The 17,169-nt window shown below is 34.8% G+C and overlaps 1 protein-coding gene across 1 annotated transcript in view; it reads right to left on the bottom strand.

Annotated features, from left to right (window-relative positions):
* Positions 1-334: 334 nt before the first annotated feature.
* Positions 335-17,169, bottom strand: part of RpLP0-like (ribosomal protein LP0-like) — a 141,190-nt gene continuing 124,355 nt past the window's right edge. Inside the window, exons 6-7 of the mRNA XM_090392790.1 lie at positions 15,073-15,149; positions 335-893 (exon numbers count right to left, since the gene is read on the bottom strand). Of these exons, the coding sequence (XP_090248916.1) occupies positions 369-893; positions 15,073-15,149 (602 nt within the window). The 3' untranslated portion in view covers positions 335-368. The remainder of the gene's footprint in view (positions 894-15,072; positions 15,150-17,169) is intronic.

Genomic DNA, 17,169 nt, shown 5'->3' with positions numbered 1-17,169 from the left:
GTGCCAGAATGACGAGTAATAAAAGAGGGATGAAGTGAACAACAATATAGTTTCATTGCTTCCGCCTTTGAACATTCTGATGCTATTTGTTGTTTTTTTAAGTCTTCATTTGATTTCAATAATTTTTACTTATTCAATTTTAATTTGTTTAAGTTTTAGTATGTGTAAAAAATCTTTCAAACGGAATTTATTATTCTGCTTCACATAATTCTTGTTTCCTAAGAGAAGATATAAAAACTTGTGTAAAGCAGAATAATAAATTCCGTTTGAAAGATTTTTTGCAAATACTAAAACTTAATTATTCTTCATTTAAAATATACATATTACCGATCAGTTTTTAGTGTTAAAATTATTTTATTTCAAATAAATTACACTCTACTTCTATTACCAGCAACTCTTTTTTTCACTTTTTTCTTTGGCAACTTCTCACGTTGAGACTTCATTTCTTCATTAGAAATATCAACTTCACTACCAATACTCACACCTAACTGATCTTGCTTTTTCCCTTTAAATTTCTTCTTGAGTAATTTTCCAGTGCTATCTTCCACTTGTTCACCGGTAGTTCTACTATCACCAATAATAGCATCTAACAGATCTTTCTTCTTCTTTTTTAATTTCTTCTTTGATAATTTCCCAGTGCTATCTTCCATTTCTTCATTATTAGTTCTACTTTTATCACTAATATTATCTAAATTATCTTTCTTCACTTTTTTAAATTTCTTTTTTGGTGACTCTTCCTTCTCCTCAAAATCAACTTCCATTTTTTCATTGCCAGAAGCCTTTCTTTTTCGTGGCACATCTTTTTTAGCGAAAAATTCTTCATATGTTCCATCACTGCACCACATACATAGCACAAATATTTTGAATTTTGCCATTTGATAGTCAAGAAGCTCCTTAAAAAAAAAATAATAATATATCAGCTATCAAATTATTAACATATCTGAATAGATAATCAAAATATGATCATAAAGGGGGGAGAACATCATAATGATATGAACATAATTTACTCAGTAGAATAAACTTTCACTTAACAATAACATTCTGGAAAAGTGATATTTGAATGAATATGAATATAAATGTCCCATAGAAATATTTGAAATAATTTTTTAATTATGTTATATATGAGATACCTGCTTAAATACTGTGCAATAACATAAAGACATTTTTGTACATAAAAACTTACTGCAACAAAATTTAATTTACAATAAGGATAGTATTCAATTGCCACAGTTGTTGGTAAAGTGGAAGGGTTATTATGGAAAGTCATTTAGGTGAAGCATCATCTGGATTTTAATGTAAAAATGTGAATCATTTTTATTCTGTGCAGAAGTGACTGATAATCACTTCCTATATCAAATCTTATAGGCTTGTATCCTAGACCTGATGATAACTCCTTCAACAATTCAAGTGGTAAGAAAATGCAAAGCACAGAAAAATATAGACATACTGTTATGCTTGAACTAATGGGTTAAGCTGGCATCACAGACGAGTAACTTGCTGCATAGAAACCAATTAATGCTGTGATAGGGAAGTTAATCAGCAGGGCAGCCACTACATAGCACATGATATGATACTGAATCTGATGGTAATGAATCAAGAGGTTTCCTGAACAGCTGGTGAGTGCTGTTTACTCTGTCAAGTCATGCTAAGAGGGAAACTCAAGTAAAACAATGAACACCATTGAGGCCAGTTTTGGCATTCCTTATGTGGGAGTTAAAGAAACAAGTCCTCCATCTTTCTTGCATGACCCTGCCCTGTAACTTTCCAGCATTATTTCAACATTGAAAGAATACACTTTAAATAATAAAATGTCAAAAATGAAATAAAAATAAATGAAAAGTACACCAAAAAAGTCAAAAACATAAAATTTCACACAAAAAAAGTTTGACATTCATTTAACCACATAAAGGCATTAAAACCTGATCTGTTATTCCTTACCATGGAATCCTTTACACCTTGCTTCAGCTATTCAATTACATCATCCATGATTCTGTCCATAAAAAAGGCAGAACATGTGCTTCAGCCAGGTCTGACATTCCACGTCAAAATGTTCTGCCTTGAATCTCAACCCTCTGTATATCTTCTATAGCTCAAAATTTTGTTGTCTCACTATGATGCTTTTCTGCTCTCCTAATTCAAATAACCCTATCATGATAGATCATAAATCTATCATAAATAGTCTATGTGAAATCAAAAGTTGATTTCATATAGACTAATTATACAAATTGAGGTTATCTTCCTTGGAGACCAATGTTCATAATTCAAATTGGATTCCCTTCTCTAACTTCACACATCAAACTGGAAGGGAAGCCAAATTATTTGCTTTCAGACATGTTATAACACATTGTTTAAAACCTACTAGAACACTAGATACTAGAGGTTTTATGGAGATATGTACTAGACTTCATAATGCTTTGAAAATAACAGTTTAACACAAGTATGGGAAATTGGAATTTATTAAAAACTACTATGTTTTGGTAATGAATCAAGAGGCTTCCTGAACAGCTGACATGAGCATCATTCAGGGAGAAAGCAAAAGAACTGGCTACAACATTAAAATTATTACTATTAAGAGAGATCCCAGGGAGTCAGGGAATCATCGAGTGAGGTCACATAACTCACACCAGCTGTCATACCTGTTTTTGAATTCACCCACACTACTTGCACTCACCATCTCTAATGGCAATACATTCCAATTATGCACACCACTATATGAGAGAAAAATCTAGCTCTCACTCCCATCTAAATGATGTTGCTTCTCAACTTTCAAGAATGCCCTCTCGTCCTTCCCTCATACTCCATAAAATGAACAGGATATCGGTAAATTTCCAGGTACTGATATCCCACATGACCCTTTAAGAGGTTTGCATCTGTCACTAGCATACCATCTGCATTCAGTAGTTATCCTTTCATACTCTTCTTTTACTTGCAGCATAACAATAAAATTCTTTTTGGTCGTCTTTAGCTTGAGCCAGTTCCTTTTCATCCATCTTATAATTTTCATAACTGACATCTTTTTTTTTTTTAATATGAATCTCTTGCTTAATAAGATTACACATCCATTTTACACTCCTACCCTATTTATTCTTTGAACTCTAGGGATACATTCCAATACTGCATCATTTAAGTATTTTTAAACACTTCCCATGCACTGTCAATATCCTTCCCATCTAACAACCAATACCAAAGAGCACAACTAGCATACCCCTCAGTTGGTCATAATTTCCTGCTTTGTAGTTCACAGATATGTAACCTTTTCTGAATGGAACATTCAAACAGCCACTGCCCAAGTTAGTACATGGTCACTGTCACCAACTAGGGAGAAAAGGTATGTCTACTGACATACCTTTACCCCTCTGACATTATAATCAAATCTAATACCTCTTTGACCTCAAATTTCTTCTGTCACATGTTGCTTGACTGTCTCATAACAGCTCAATAAATTCAGTTTCATTATTAGGCGAGATTTCAATGCTAACCAATCAATGTTCAGATAATTAAAGTCCCCCATTATGATTACTCATTTTACACCCATCATCGTGATTTGGTAATGCATTTCTTTGCAACTAGCAACAGATCCGTTAGGTCTGTAACACCTCTCGACATCACGCTAGATGGCTTCAAACTCACTGCCATGGAAAACTGTTACTAGTATTGCAGTCATAGGTCTCAGCTCTAACTGGATTCATATCATCCAATATCATTAGCAGCACAATCTTTCATAGCCTGTATATCCTTCCTAAAAATACTTGACCACTTTACATTTGATACCAGTTAGTAGGTCTGCCTCTGATAGCCAGGTCTCTACAATCTGAAGTCTCAACGTATTCACCAAGGCAACAAACTCTACACCTTTGTTTCTAATACTCCTAGTATTTGTGTACAGACATAAGTTAGCTGCATGCATCTGTAATCTGCATGACACAGCTGGACAACTTAGATTTCTGTTCTTATCTACTATCTTATTTATATAGACATCTTGCATATGCTTGATAAATCCAAACACAAAATCTTTCTCCCCTCAATAATTTCTATGAAAATGCTCATTCCCACCATTAACAGTTACATAACACTGTCACTTTTACACACAGATTCTCACCATTCCTCCCATCATAATCTAGTTTCTCAGACTCTGTGTTAGATCTCATAGCAATTAATAATTCCTCAAGACTTCTGATAGTGGTGGTGGACAACGACCTGAAATTCAGGGGCCACATTGCACAATTTGTAAAGATGTCACATCAAATAATGGCAATGATGCAGAGGACCCTGACATGTAGAAACAAAGAGGTCATGATGCCGTTGTATAAGGCCTTAATCAGGCCTCATATGGATTATTGTGCACAGACTTGGTCACTGGGTTTTTCATGGTGGTGATGAGGATATGTCAGAAAGGGTCCAGAGAAGATTCACAAAGGTGGTCAGTGGTCTTTGGAATGTGGAGGATGAGGACGGATTGAGAGAATGTAAATTGCAAAGCCTCGTGAATAGGAGGAGGAGGGAGTGGGGATATGACTGAGACATATAAGCTAGTCAGGAGGGGTTGTTATCAGGTTGACATAGAGGAGATTTTTCATAGAATGGGAGAAGGATGTGGAACAAGAGGGTCATCACTGGAAATTTTATAAGGAGGGTGTGAGTAGAGTGAGGAGCAGGTCCTTTGCATGGAGAGTGACTGGTGAGTGGAATGCATTCCCTGAGTTCATTATGAATATGGATACAATGAATCAGTAGTTTAAGGATGAGCATTGTGTGCGATAGTGTGTACCTCCCACGATGAGTCTCTGACTCCAAGGAGGTCAGACGTTAATAATAATAACTGGGTTGCTACAATATGCACTACTCAGCATATCATGCCAGGCTATATACTGCACATGAAGCAGGAGCTGACTTGCCCACATATCACATTTCCACCCCATCAGGCTTTGGCATGAAAGACTAGTGTTCATAAGGCTTTCATGTAATAACATACCTGTTCAGTTATTTACTTTCTGACATCAGTCATGAAGAGGAGCATAAATTACTATATACAGATAGGCTTAAGAGTTGGTGGTTATTCATAACAGTGATTCACAGCATAACACCAGAAGGGGAGATGAACATTAATTTATTGAACTTACTAATATTTCTGGTTTTCCAACCAGCATCATCTAAGCATACAAAGTGTAGCCAATTCATTTTTAGTACATTTAAATAGCCAACATCCAAAAATACACTGCAGTATAGAAAAAAATTAATGACTGTCTCACCTTCCTTGGCACACTAGCAACATGATTATCAAATTATTCATTATTCTTTTCTGTTTACAGAAAAGGTACTTATTACAATGGCTAATGGCTACAACTCCTATAAACTAGACAAAATACTGCATGTTCCCATCCTTCCTGCAAACATCGCACAGTAAAAAACTATTTTCACCCCTTATATTCAAGATGCATCTGAAAATAAAGATAGCTAAAATTCTACAGCAAAAATAATCTCCATGCCACTTTCAAACATAATATTCAATTAGCTACCTTCATGTATTCTCCTAAAGATCAGTTTAATCCTCTTGCACATCATGGAGTGTATAAAGTTCCTTATGTCTGCAGCTTACTTTGAACAGACTGATAGATCAATTAACATATGCCTTGAACACAAAAACTATACCCATCATCTGCATGGCAAGTTAGCTAAGAGACCATAGTTTGTGCTTGGATGATGCTGGTTAGAAAAGCAGCAAAATACTAGAAAATTCAATAAATCAATTATCATTTTAAAGTACTAATTTTAAATAATTATTAACTACTGACTGACATCACACAGTACATCGTTCACAGACCTCCCATAATAAGTGATGTCAGTCAGTAGTTAATTATTTTTAATTAATACTTTAAAATGATAATTAATTTATTGAATTTACTAGTATTTTGCTAATTTCTAACCAGCATCATCCAAGCACAAACTATGGTAACACGAATGCAATACAACAGTTAGTTCATTCAACACCTTTAGCCTTAGAATAAAATTCACAGTTGAATATGAAGAAAATAACACATTGAACTTGAATTTGACCCTTATCGGATTACTTGTCTTCAGATACCGCTTTAAACTAAGAAATTACTTGTCTCAAAGATGTCTTCAGCTCTCAACAGTATTCCAACAACTTATAGACTACACAATTCACTCAGCTCAAAATCATGTGTATTCTCTACAAAATTGCATATCAACACCACGTATAACTTTAAAATGTGCATATATCCAAAACATTTATAAAGCCATAAAACAAATATTCAAATTATAGAATTATTTTCAATACTAATTACAAACTACAAAATTTACTAAAACATAGAACCACAATAACTCAGGCCAGCATGCTACTATGCCATACTGTCAGTTAGGATGAAACACCTGTTATATTGACTCCACCATTTATTAATAAGTTTCGCTTAACTGAACGTTATCGAGATTGTAATATTCCCATACCCGATTATCTAATTTCCACCACAAAATAAAAAAACAAAAATATACCAAAAAACAATAAAAACTGCACTACTGAAATATCCTTGAATGCTAAGCAATCTAAACATACCCTGGATATCAAAAAGGGTTATCAAAATCGATTTCCAAGAAAATGAATTCAAATTACATTGTTCTGAATTGCTAGCGCTAAGAACCACCCAATGTGCTATAAATACAGAAGGACCCTATTTACTTCCTCCCACTGTGGAATTTAAACAAAATAAATTACTCCCATGTGCTCTCAAAACCAGCCCAATTCACCTATACCCTGAAACCAACCAAACTCCTAATACATTTTACAAAAAAAAAAAAAAAAAAGCTATGCAATGAGCTCACAGTCAGGTTTCTGCTAGTCTTATCTGATGATGTTTTAATGAAATGGCCCACACTTGTCATGTTTGTTGCTGGCTTGTTACATATATAATAGGTTTTTTATTTTTATTCTCATTTTCTCAGTTCCTCCAAAATCTAAAATTTGCATAATTAATTTTCCAGTTTTAACTTTTTTTTGTCATTGGTTTTGATTCTTATTTATCTTCATGTATTTTCTGCACTCAGTATACCCACCACTCAAAATTGCATACTGTTACGCTCCAGTCAAGTTTTTCACCATTTTTAGTTCAAGACTTTTACACAGATATGTTCATTAATATCATTCATTTTAAACCCTACTAAATTAACTTATAAGCCCATTTGATACAAGGGGTCTGTTCCATCATTAAAACTAGCTTAGTTTTTTCTTTTCTACAGCAAACATTTAGGAGCATCATGAATTTTCAGTAATTAAAAGTATTAATTATTGTTTTTCTTCTGGTGTTCTTTATACTATGAAGTACATAAATAAATACAGTAACACTGCAGATGATAAAAAATCTACTAACACAAAATAATAAAAACATAACAGAAAAAAAAAACTTCCACATCTTTACTAAAATTTATGGCCTTAATAAAAACTTAAATCATGTGTACAAACCACTTAAAGATATCTAAACTAGACCTGTTATTTTTCACATAACCTCAATAATTAATGTCCACTTCAACTATCCAAGCCACACTCTGCAAAACTCATTCCAATATGAGTGGCACATGCACATTCATTAACTATCACAATTTATGACTCACACTTGTCCTTTCAGCACTTATGCATCGGTCAGAAATAGCATTTTTTGACATCCCATTCCATAAAATGCTAAATCTAGAATCTGCTCTTCATGATCTGTTTCTGGCTAAAAATTCATTGCTACATTTTGTTGCACTCATTTGTTGTCTCCACCACCTCTAAATTCTAATAACCACTCTGACTTCTTTAATTATTTATCTCTCAACTTGTTTTTATTTTTTTCAGTTTAACTACACAAACAATGGGGTCATCTTCATTGGAGACAAATACAGCTTAAACTGGCTTCCTTTCTCTAATCCCACTAATCAAAACAGATGAAATTCCAAAGTATTTACTGTTAATAATGATCTAACTCAAACTGTATATCTAGCCATGAATACCATGAAAGGTGTATGTGTTGAATACCAATGAATACTATCAATACCAATAAATTCTTACCATCCCCCCAAATCCTGATATTTTCTTAATTTGCTTTCCAACTGATAACTCGGGTCATAATCTCATCCATATTTTCTTCACAATAGAACATTCTTCATCCAAATTTTCAGTCTCATGTTGTTCAATACAATAGGTATAACAAATGGATAGATTCCCATGATTTCTATTCTTTCTTTCCATGGTCTACCATTTCCATTCTACTAATCCTAACATCTGTTCTCGCTAAATAACTGAAATAATCCATGCTGTAATTAAAAAAAAAAAAAAAAACAGCTAACGCCTTTTTATTCCCGTATACGGGAGTAGGCGAGGCCATTTAGCTCTGTCTAACTTTTGGAGACTGAGTGGGCAGTTCAATCTCCACTGGTACCAATCAGAGAGATAGATGGCCCAAGGCTATCACTAATTAAGCAGTACACAGTGAAGAGAGACGGCTCAAATGTGCCGCCATCTCGTGGTTCCTATCCCTAACACAATATATTTAATGTCTGAAATAATGTGGGTTCTACGGTCGATTTTCTTGAGTTTACGGGACGAAAAACCCGCTTGCCCGTGCCAGAGATCGACTAACTCGGGAACCGGTCGAAAAAAGGTTTAGAAAAATTTCCTCTAGTCGCCGACTAGACTCAAAACTAAGTCTTCCTTCGTGCGGCCAAGCACCGTGGTGTGCAAACGCCACATCCACTGAGCTACACAGGCTCCGCTGTAATTAAACTGTAATTAAAGCTACCCAAAATTTCTTTCCAAGCATTGGCTCTCCAATATATGTGCTATAACAGTCCAACATAAAAATGTGGCATATCTCATCTTAAAAACTCCAACTTTGCACTCAGCATCAAAAGATCCAAATGTGACTGAAAGCAGTGTTCCCTTTAAACTATGTGCATGTGTACACATACTAGTCAAAAAGGGAGCACACATACCTGGTAACTGCACACCAAAAAATTTTTCCTTTCAGAATTTTTAAATCTACTATAAAAATACTTGTCAATTTATTTAGTAATTTCTCCAATATTACTGTAATCCATTCCACCTTAAACACAAAAGTGACCAGTAGATGCTAAACAAATATGCCTCTGCAGCTTGCTGATGTCAGCGTCAGTTCGCTCAGAAGGCTCAGGCAAAAAGTAACTAATTAGATCCTGAGCCGTCTGAGCAAACTGACACTGACATCAGCAAGTTGCAGAGGCATATTTATTTAGGGTCTACTGGTGACTTTTACATTTAAGGGTTAGCATCTACTGGTCACGTGAGCATGTGCAATGAGTGGTGGATTTTTGTAGCTATGCAGATTTAAGTGAATTAAGTTAGTGCTTGCAATTTTACAGGTTATAGCTAGATGAAAAAATGGTAACTTTAACATGAGAAATATTACATTAGCACAAACACCGAGTCTGAGACTGGAAACTTGCACACAAAATTATTAGATATATGAAGAGCCAAAGGCTTCAATTATACAGTAATACAGCTCCTAGGAGCTAAGTTCACATTATGAGTAAATATCAAGAATAGTGATCGGAGCTTGCTCCACCTTTGACATGAGTTGCCTCAGCTTGCACTACCTTAAGGGTCAGTTGCTGCAGTATCCAGGTATTTGCTTACGCTTGGAATCGCCGAACTTTATATAGTTTCTACTATATTCGGCATGAAACTCTTTGAGTTTCTTATTCGGCTAAGAAACGATATGGGATGTAATATCCCTTAACTTAAACAAGTCATATGTCGCCGAATTGAAGCCTTTGGCTCTACATATATCTAATAATTTATTAGGACACCTCTCGGCAATACTCATAGAAGGGTTGTAAGTTCTGTTCGCTACAAACTTGATATTAACTAGGTCTACCTACTCACTGATGAGACCGCAATGAGGGTGGAAACCGGTGCAGGGCGGATCTGGCTTTGAGAGGCTCCACTTAGAGGTAGGTTTTTGCCTGTCTCTGAGTGGGGCCGCCGCTGAGATTATGGCTCTGCTTGGTGGTGGGGTGAGCCTGCCACTGGGTAGAGCCAATGCTGAGAAGTTCTTCTTGGTGACGGGGTGAGCCTGTCATCGAGTGGAACAACGCTGAGTTGGGCGATCTTTCGGGATCGTCTTATTTTTAGAGCCCGCTTCACCTATACATAAGGTTGAAACCGGTCGGGGTAGTGACCTTCTCTCATAATGTTGAACAGTAATACAACTCCTAGGAGCTAAGTTCACATTATGGGTAAATATCAAGAATGGTGATCGGAGCTTGCTCCACCTTTGACATGAGTTGCCTCAGCTTGCACTACCTTAAAGGTCAGTTGCTGCAGTATCCAGGTATTTGCTTACGCTTGGAATCGCCGAACTTTATATAGTTTCTACTATATTCGGCATGAAACTCTTTGAGTTTGTTATTTGGCTAAGAAACGATATGGGATGTAATATCCTTTAACTTAGCAAATGCACACAAAATGTTTTTCACGAGCACATGGGTCTGTAAAAATTAGGGGGAACATTGCCTTGAAAGGTACAAATTCAGAAACTTACCAGCTGTTCAAACAGTAGTCCAGTCCTAAGAACTCTCAAAAGGCTAACGAGTATAGCTTTCACCCTTCATGCTTCCACCTCTCTCATATCCAGATGACACCACCCGACTTACTGGCATTATTCTACTCTTCCAATTCTTGTATAGATGACCAAGAAAAGTACCCTCAATTATACAAAGAAGCTCACTGCATGTCTCTTTTGATCTTTTGCCAGAAAGACAAGAGTAGACTTGTTAATATCCAAGCTATTAAGGATTCTTCTGTTTTCTTTCCACTGAACTAACCATCATAATTCCTCCATTTTCCCCTAGGCACGTAATAGCAGCAGCAGTTGCTGTTAAACATCCTTACAGTTTGGCTTCAAACTAATCAAACCAGCTTCTAATCCTCCTCTTTCATTCCATCTATCTTTGTTCTTTGGAACAGCCTTTGTCAAATATCATTTCCTCAAGGAATATCACCTGTTCTATGTCTTGCAAGCTCTCATGTATAAGTTTGATATTTAAAAAAAATTCATTTTTCTGCATCAAGATGCTTTTTCATTTTCTAACTTTTCTTTTCCATTAAGCTTGCCATTCATGAGCATATGATTCATGTCTACAGATGTGTAAGTTTTTTCCCTTTGATACAGAAAAGGTGAAATCCTTTCAGCTAATCTTGATGAAATTTAAACAGTTTTGGGACAAATTTCTTTCGTGTTCTATAAGTAGAACCTTGAGAGAGAGAGAGAGAGAGAGTCGGTGCTAAATTTTTAAAAGAATCAACAGTTTCTGCAATTTTTGAATTATTTCTTTCTTACATTAGACACCTCTACCTGAATTAGATGTTCATAATAAAAGTATGCAAGCAATTGTGCAGGTAAACTGTGCATATCACCCAAAATTTACAGACTGTAATATGACACTGAAAATGTCATTAATTCTACAAAACATGTGGTTTTAGTTTACATACTTTTTTTTTACAAATCAGATTGTTTTCAAATGAAAATTTGCAAAGTGAAAAAAGCATATATATATATATATTTTTTTTTTACAATATATATACATGTACAGTCATACCCCGACTTACGCGGTTTCTTATATGTATTCCCGTCCCGCTTCATGCCTCACCACTAGTCGTATCTTTCCGGCGCTGGCGGCATTCGCCAGTAATTCAAGAGCTCTAAAAAATAAATCTAAAGCTGGCTTGCCAGTGATTTGGAAGTCAAATTCTAAAGTTTGAGTGACAGCTTCTATTTTTGAAGACTGGTTTGGTCACCACTTCATACCTGAAGTTGAACGTTATTGTCAGTTTTAAAAAATTCCGTTTAAAGTTATGCTCATTATTGATAATGCACCTGGTCACCCTCCTGCAACTTTAATTGATTTTGATCCACGTGGAAAAGTTGTTTTCTTGCCTCCAAATTCAACTGATGAACAAAAGCGTTATCAAAACATTCAAAGCGTACTACACACGGCGTTCGTTTGCAAGTCTGAATGAAGCTATGAGGCAAAATGAGCAACTGTCTGTTAAAGAGTTTTGGAAACAGTTTAATGTTTTAAAACAAATTAATGTTTTAGATGCTGTAAGGATTATCGGAGATTCTTAGGGTGAAATTTCCCAAAAAAAACCTTGAATGGTGTCTGGGAAAAAACTTTGTCCATCCTTTTTTAAATGCGAAACGGAAATGTTGCCAGAAACTGATCAAGTTGCTGAGGCAATAGAAGAAGTTGTCAACCTTGCAAGGCAATTAGATTTAGAAGTCGACAGTGAAGATGTCAGCGAGCTGATAGACTCACATAACAAGGAGCTTACAATCGACGAGCTCATAGAGATGCATGAGCAAAGTGCTACCTCAGATCCAGTTCTACCAGAAAAACACATGACAATTGCAAAATTAACAGGTCTCAGCTTAATTAAGAAAGGTTTACAGATTTTGGAGGACATAGATTCTAACAAGGAACAAATTGTAGCCACAAGGCAAGGAATAAAAAATGATTGGCTTGCTATAAAGAAATTTTGCGTCACAAGAAAAAGACATTACGCCATCAGACGAATCTATTAATTTTATGAAACCATCGACATCGAAATAACTTTCTTTTTTTTATGTATGAAAAACTACAATTATGATTATATTTCTTAAAAAATATAAGTGTTTTTGTAAACCTTTGGTCCCAATTGACTAATATTTTGTATGTTTGTATATATATAAATTACATGCAAAATTATACCCTGAGTTACGCAATTCGACTTACGCGCTTTTTGCTGGTCCCACCTACTATGTAACTTCGGGGTATGACTGTATTGTAAAAATAGATAAAATCAGTATCTTTTTAGCCAAAGGAAGATACATGAATATAAATATATGCACAGGGAATCTGCATTCTCTTGCACTTTGTTAAATAAAATATTTTAACAAAATATTTTATTTACTCATTTACTTGGTAATCCATATGCACAGCTGCTAATGGACTACCAAGTCCATTAGCAGCTGTGCCAGGTAAATGAGTTAAAGGAATGGATCATTGAAGAGACTTGAAATTAATGGATGAAATGAATTTCATTAGATCCATTCTTGTTTAGTGCTAGCACTCCCTATCTCCCTTATGCATGACTGAAATCCACTGACAAACAGCTGACTGTAGGCACCTCTGACTTACCTCATCAAATCCAACCTACATCTGTCAACTCAACTGCCTCTTTATGAATACTGTCAGATTTTGAAAACCCCAGAAATCAAATTTTGGCAGTTTTGTTTTTGTACTCCAATAACCAATGCTCAACCAGAAGTCCTCAATGTTATCAAAACAGCATCCTTTTCAACCCCATATTCAATTAACAAACTGGAAGTAATGTAAAGGACTGATAAGTCTTATTTTCCAGATATATATATATATATATATATATATAATGTTGCTTGATAGAGGATAAAAGACAAGATGGAAGAAAGATGTCCAACAAGAATTAGAATAAGGTTTGACTGTGCTCCTTATGGCTTAACCCAAACCTTATGACAAATATTCTTTTTAGAATGTTCAGTACTGAAACTCAAGATATATCCAGATGCTTAATGCATTCAAACTTTCATTATTAGCTAACTCCCAAAAAAGCCCAAACAGAATTTTTAATCAAAATGTTTAAAGAAACATGAATTTGGTTGGACATTCTGAGGTGCCTTTGGATATCACCTAAGATGGTAACATGGTCATTTAAACAGAATGCATGAGGAGAGATTAGCTCTGCTTGCATTCTTGAATGTTAACAACATCAAGTTCCTTCCTAACATCTTCATTTTTAATATGATTCTGTTCACTACCCTAATTTTTATCTTAATATTCATATCTGTGGTTTCCATTCTTTGATCAAGTCTCAGATCCATAAATTAAAATGATTTGAAAACTGTCTTGTATACAGCTAGTTTAGTGTTTTAACTAATTTCTCTCTTATTCTATATCAATTTATTCAGTTGATTCCCTACCATACCAGCTTTGCTTAATCAGTTGTCTATATCTATATTTGCTATCTTCACTAAAAATTATACTTAAATAACTGAAATGTTTTGTGTGTTCTACACATTCCTCATTCAGGAGATGCAGCTCATGTTTTTGATGTTCCTATCTATTTTCATAGTCTTTACTGCTGATTTTCATACCAAATTAGTTATAGCAATTATTCAATTTAGTTAGGAATCCTGCAGACTTGCAGAGGATTGATTTAAGAGTATAACATCTTTTGCATAAGTAAAAGAGCTGAAATTTACAACTCCAATTTTGATAACAGGCATAATGCCACTTTCTTTCATAATGTGATTCATATAGATGACGAATAACAGTGAAGATAGCGTGCACCCTTGTCTCACCTGATTTTACATTAAAACATCTTTTTATACCCACTTAAATTTTAACTGCTGACTTAATACCGACCATATGTTGCTTGGTATAATGCCCCCCCCCCCCCCTTCACACAACATTTTAATGAGTTCTTCTCTTGGCATCTTGTCATGTGCCTTTTCCAGATCTACAAAACTTAAATGCAGATTGTCATCATATTTCCATTTCTCAATTCTCTCTCTTAAAAGTGAAAATCTGATCGTGACAATCTCCATTTGACAAGAACCAGATTGTTATTTTCCAAGTTTCCGTTCCACTTTTTTTTTTTTCAGCCTCTTCTCAAGTTATGCTTGCATAAATCTATCTAAACTCAGTAGGAAAATTCCTCTCTAATTCTCATCTCGTTTGATTACTGTTTTTAAATCTCTACTACAATCATCTGGAATTTGACTTTATGAATTATGCAGGACAGCCACTGTTATACTTCCATATTTTAGCATCTCTGATCAAATACAATACAGCTACTTTTCCACATTTCAGGTTTGTGACAGCTTTTAAAATGAAACATTAAATTTAAATTTTATTTTGAAAAATAAACTTAATTGAACCAGAACAATATCAGGTAAATTTCTGCTAGTAATTAATGCTGAAATAATATAAATATTACTTTTAATATGCAGGTAATAAAAGTTTTACCAATATTCTTGCTTGCTCAGGTGTTAATTGAACCCCTTCTTTACAGACCTGATAATCTTTAACAAGTGTTACCACACCTAAAAAATACAGAAGTTGAATTTAAAATGGTTCAAATAAAGATTACATTGCCTTTAAAAAATGTTTTAAGTACATAACATTTCTGTTTAAAATAATGAGTTTTCTTCTTAATAATAACATGTATCAATCTTTCTAACTCACTAAAGATAATTCCAAAACAAATTAATATGGACCATGCCTCCTCTATAGCAGTCAGAGTTTTTTTTGTTCAGGTAGACCTGGGTTCAAATCTTGAATAGAGACAAGGAACATTTCTATGGGCTTTTCAACTGAAGATGAGATAACTATTGTCTAATAGAAGTAGCGGGATTCATTTCCCCACTCTTGCAAAACAGGTACACTAGCAAGATAACATATGTATATAATGATGGCAGACCATGTGATTAACTCTACTATCACATGGTCAAAAAAAGTAACAGTAGCTTTGTAATGTGAAAGAAGTTAGAGGAAGTATTCAAACTTTTGCTGATTATGTTAAATTACAGAGGACAATGTCAGTAAGTTCAGCTATGATTTGTTACAAAAGGATCTGAATAGGCTAGGGGACAGATGAACTGGATGTCAGTTCAATATTACGAAGTCACAAACTTTAGCCAGAGAAGACAGAACATGATGCTATACTGGTGGAACTTTGGTGTGTCTGGGGGGGGATAATGGATCTGGCAGTGCTGGTTAATAAGCAACACGTTCAAAAAAAAGTTGCAAAAGGTGTAAGGGTTATCCAGAAAACTATTGCCATAATGTAAAAGACACTGACAAACAGGAACAAGGAGGTGATAGTCCCACTGTATAAGGCAACTAATGCTGCTACAATCCAGATTTCTGTGTGCAGAGTTGGATGATATGATAAGGAACCAGCAGAGAGAGAACACAGAGGCAGGTGACCCTCGTCAAATTCCTGACGTGTACCCTCAAGGGGGTGTACAGAATATGATAGTACTACATGAAAAATTTACATCATTACTAACTTCCTATCTACAATTTTCCTCCAAATCAGTCTGTTACTTGTCAAGACTTTAACATTATCAGATCTTATATTTCTATCATCTAAGGACACTTTGTACCGTATCAATCCACCTATATCTTGGTCTTCCTCTGGGTCGTTTTCCTGCTGGGAATGCAGAGTTTGGTAGATAAGAAGAGAGGGAACAGGACTGAAAAACAAGTTGATGAGAGGGATTTTATCAGACATAATAAGGGAGTAAACAAGGAGACATCCCTGAAAACTGCATAAGTCATGTGAGAGGGGGGGGGGGTGGCAAATGGCGACTCAGGGGAAAAATCTGAAGAAAACATTACATTGATTCAGCCAGGAAGACGTGTGATGAAGATGTCTATGAAGATAGTCAGAACTTCATTATGGTGGATTCAAGAAGTCCTAAAAAAGAAAAAAATCATATCAAAACTTCCTGAATAACACTTCGAGAAAAATGTAAGGAAAGCTAAGTTATATTAAAAATAACAAAACAAAAACCATCAAGACTGAGGGCATATAGAAGATAAATATTACAAAAATAGCAAAATATTCTAGGGAATAGTCAGGGTATATCAAAATGTCAAAAAGAGTACTAAAAGAAACCAGAGATAATAAAAGATGACCTAAAAACTAAAGATAAGGATATTATGGATGTCCAGAATTACTGCGTTGAAAAACCGTTAACATCCACAATTAAGTGGATACAAAAAATGTCCACTGAAGTCAGTATAACCGTTGGATATTATATAAATAATATGGATACCATATATTTTTGATATATTTTATTCATGTTACCATTTGGGTGGTTTAATGAGATATACAGTGACAGAACAGTGATAGAAAACAAAGAGAAATGTAATCAAGAGTGCAAAAGCAGTATTTGAGGTAGAAAATTCCTTCCGTAAGCTGAATGGAAAAGCAGACTGAACAGATAATATTCAAAATAGAAATGCTCAAATATGGAGGCATAAATATTGTAAAGAATGAGTTATGCTAAGTAGTCAATGACTCCACTGCATAATTCAGAAGTTTGGTCTATAGTC

The sequence above is a fragment of the Typopeltis vanoorti genome, chromosome 5, assembly GCF_054136105.1.
Source record: "Typopeltis vanoorti isolate ZY-2024b chromosome 5, IOZ_Tvanoo_1.0, whole genome shotgun sequence".
Taxonomy (NCBI): Eukaryota; Metazoa; Arthropoda; class Arachnida; order Uropygi; family Thelyphonidae; genus Typopeltis; species Typopeltis vanoorti.
This window is presented reverse-complemented; position numbering and strand designations above follow the sequence as displayed.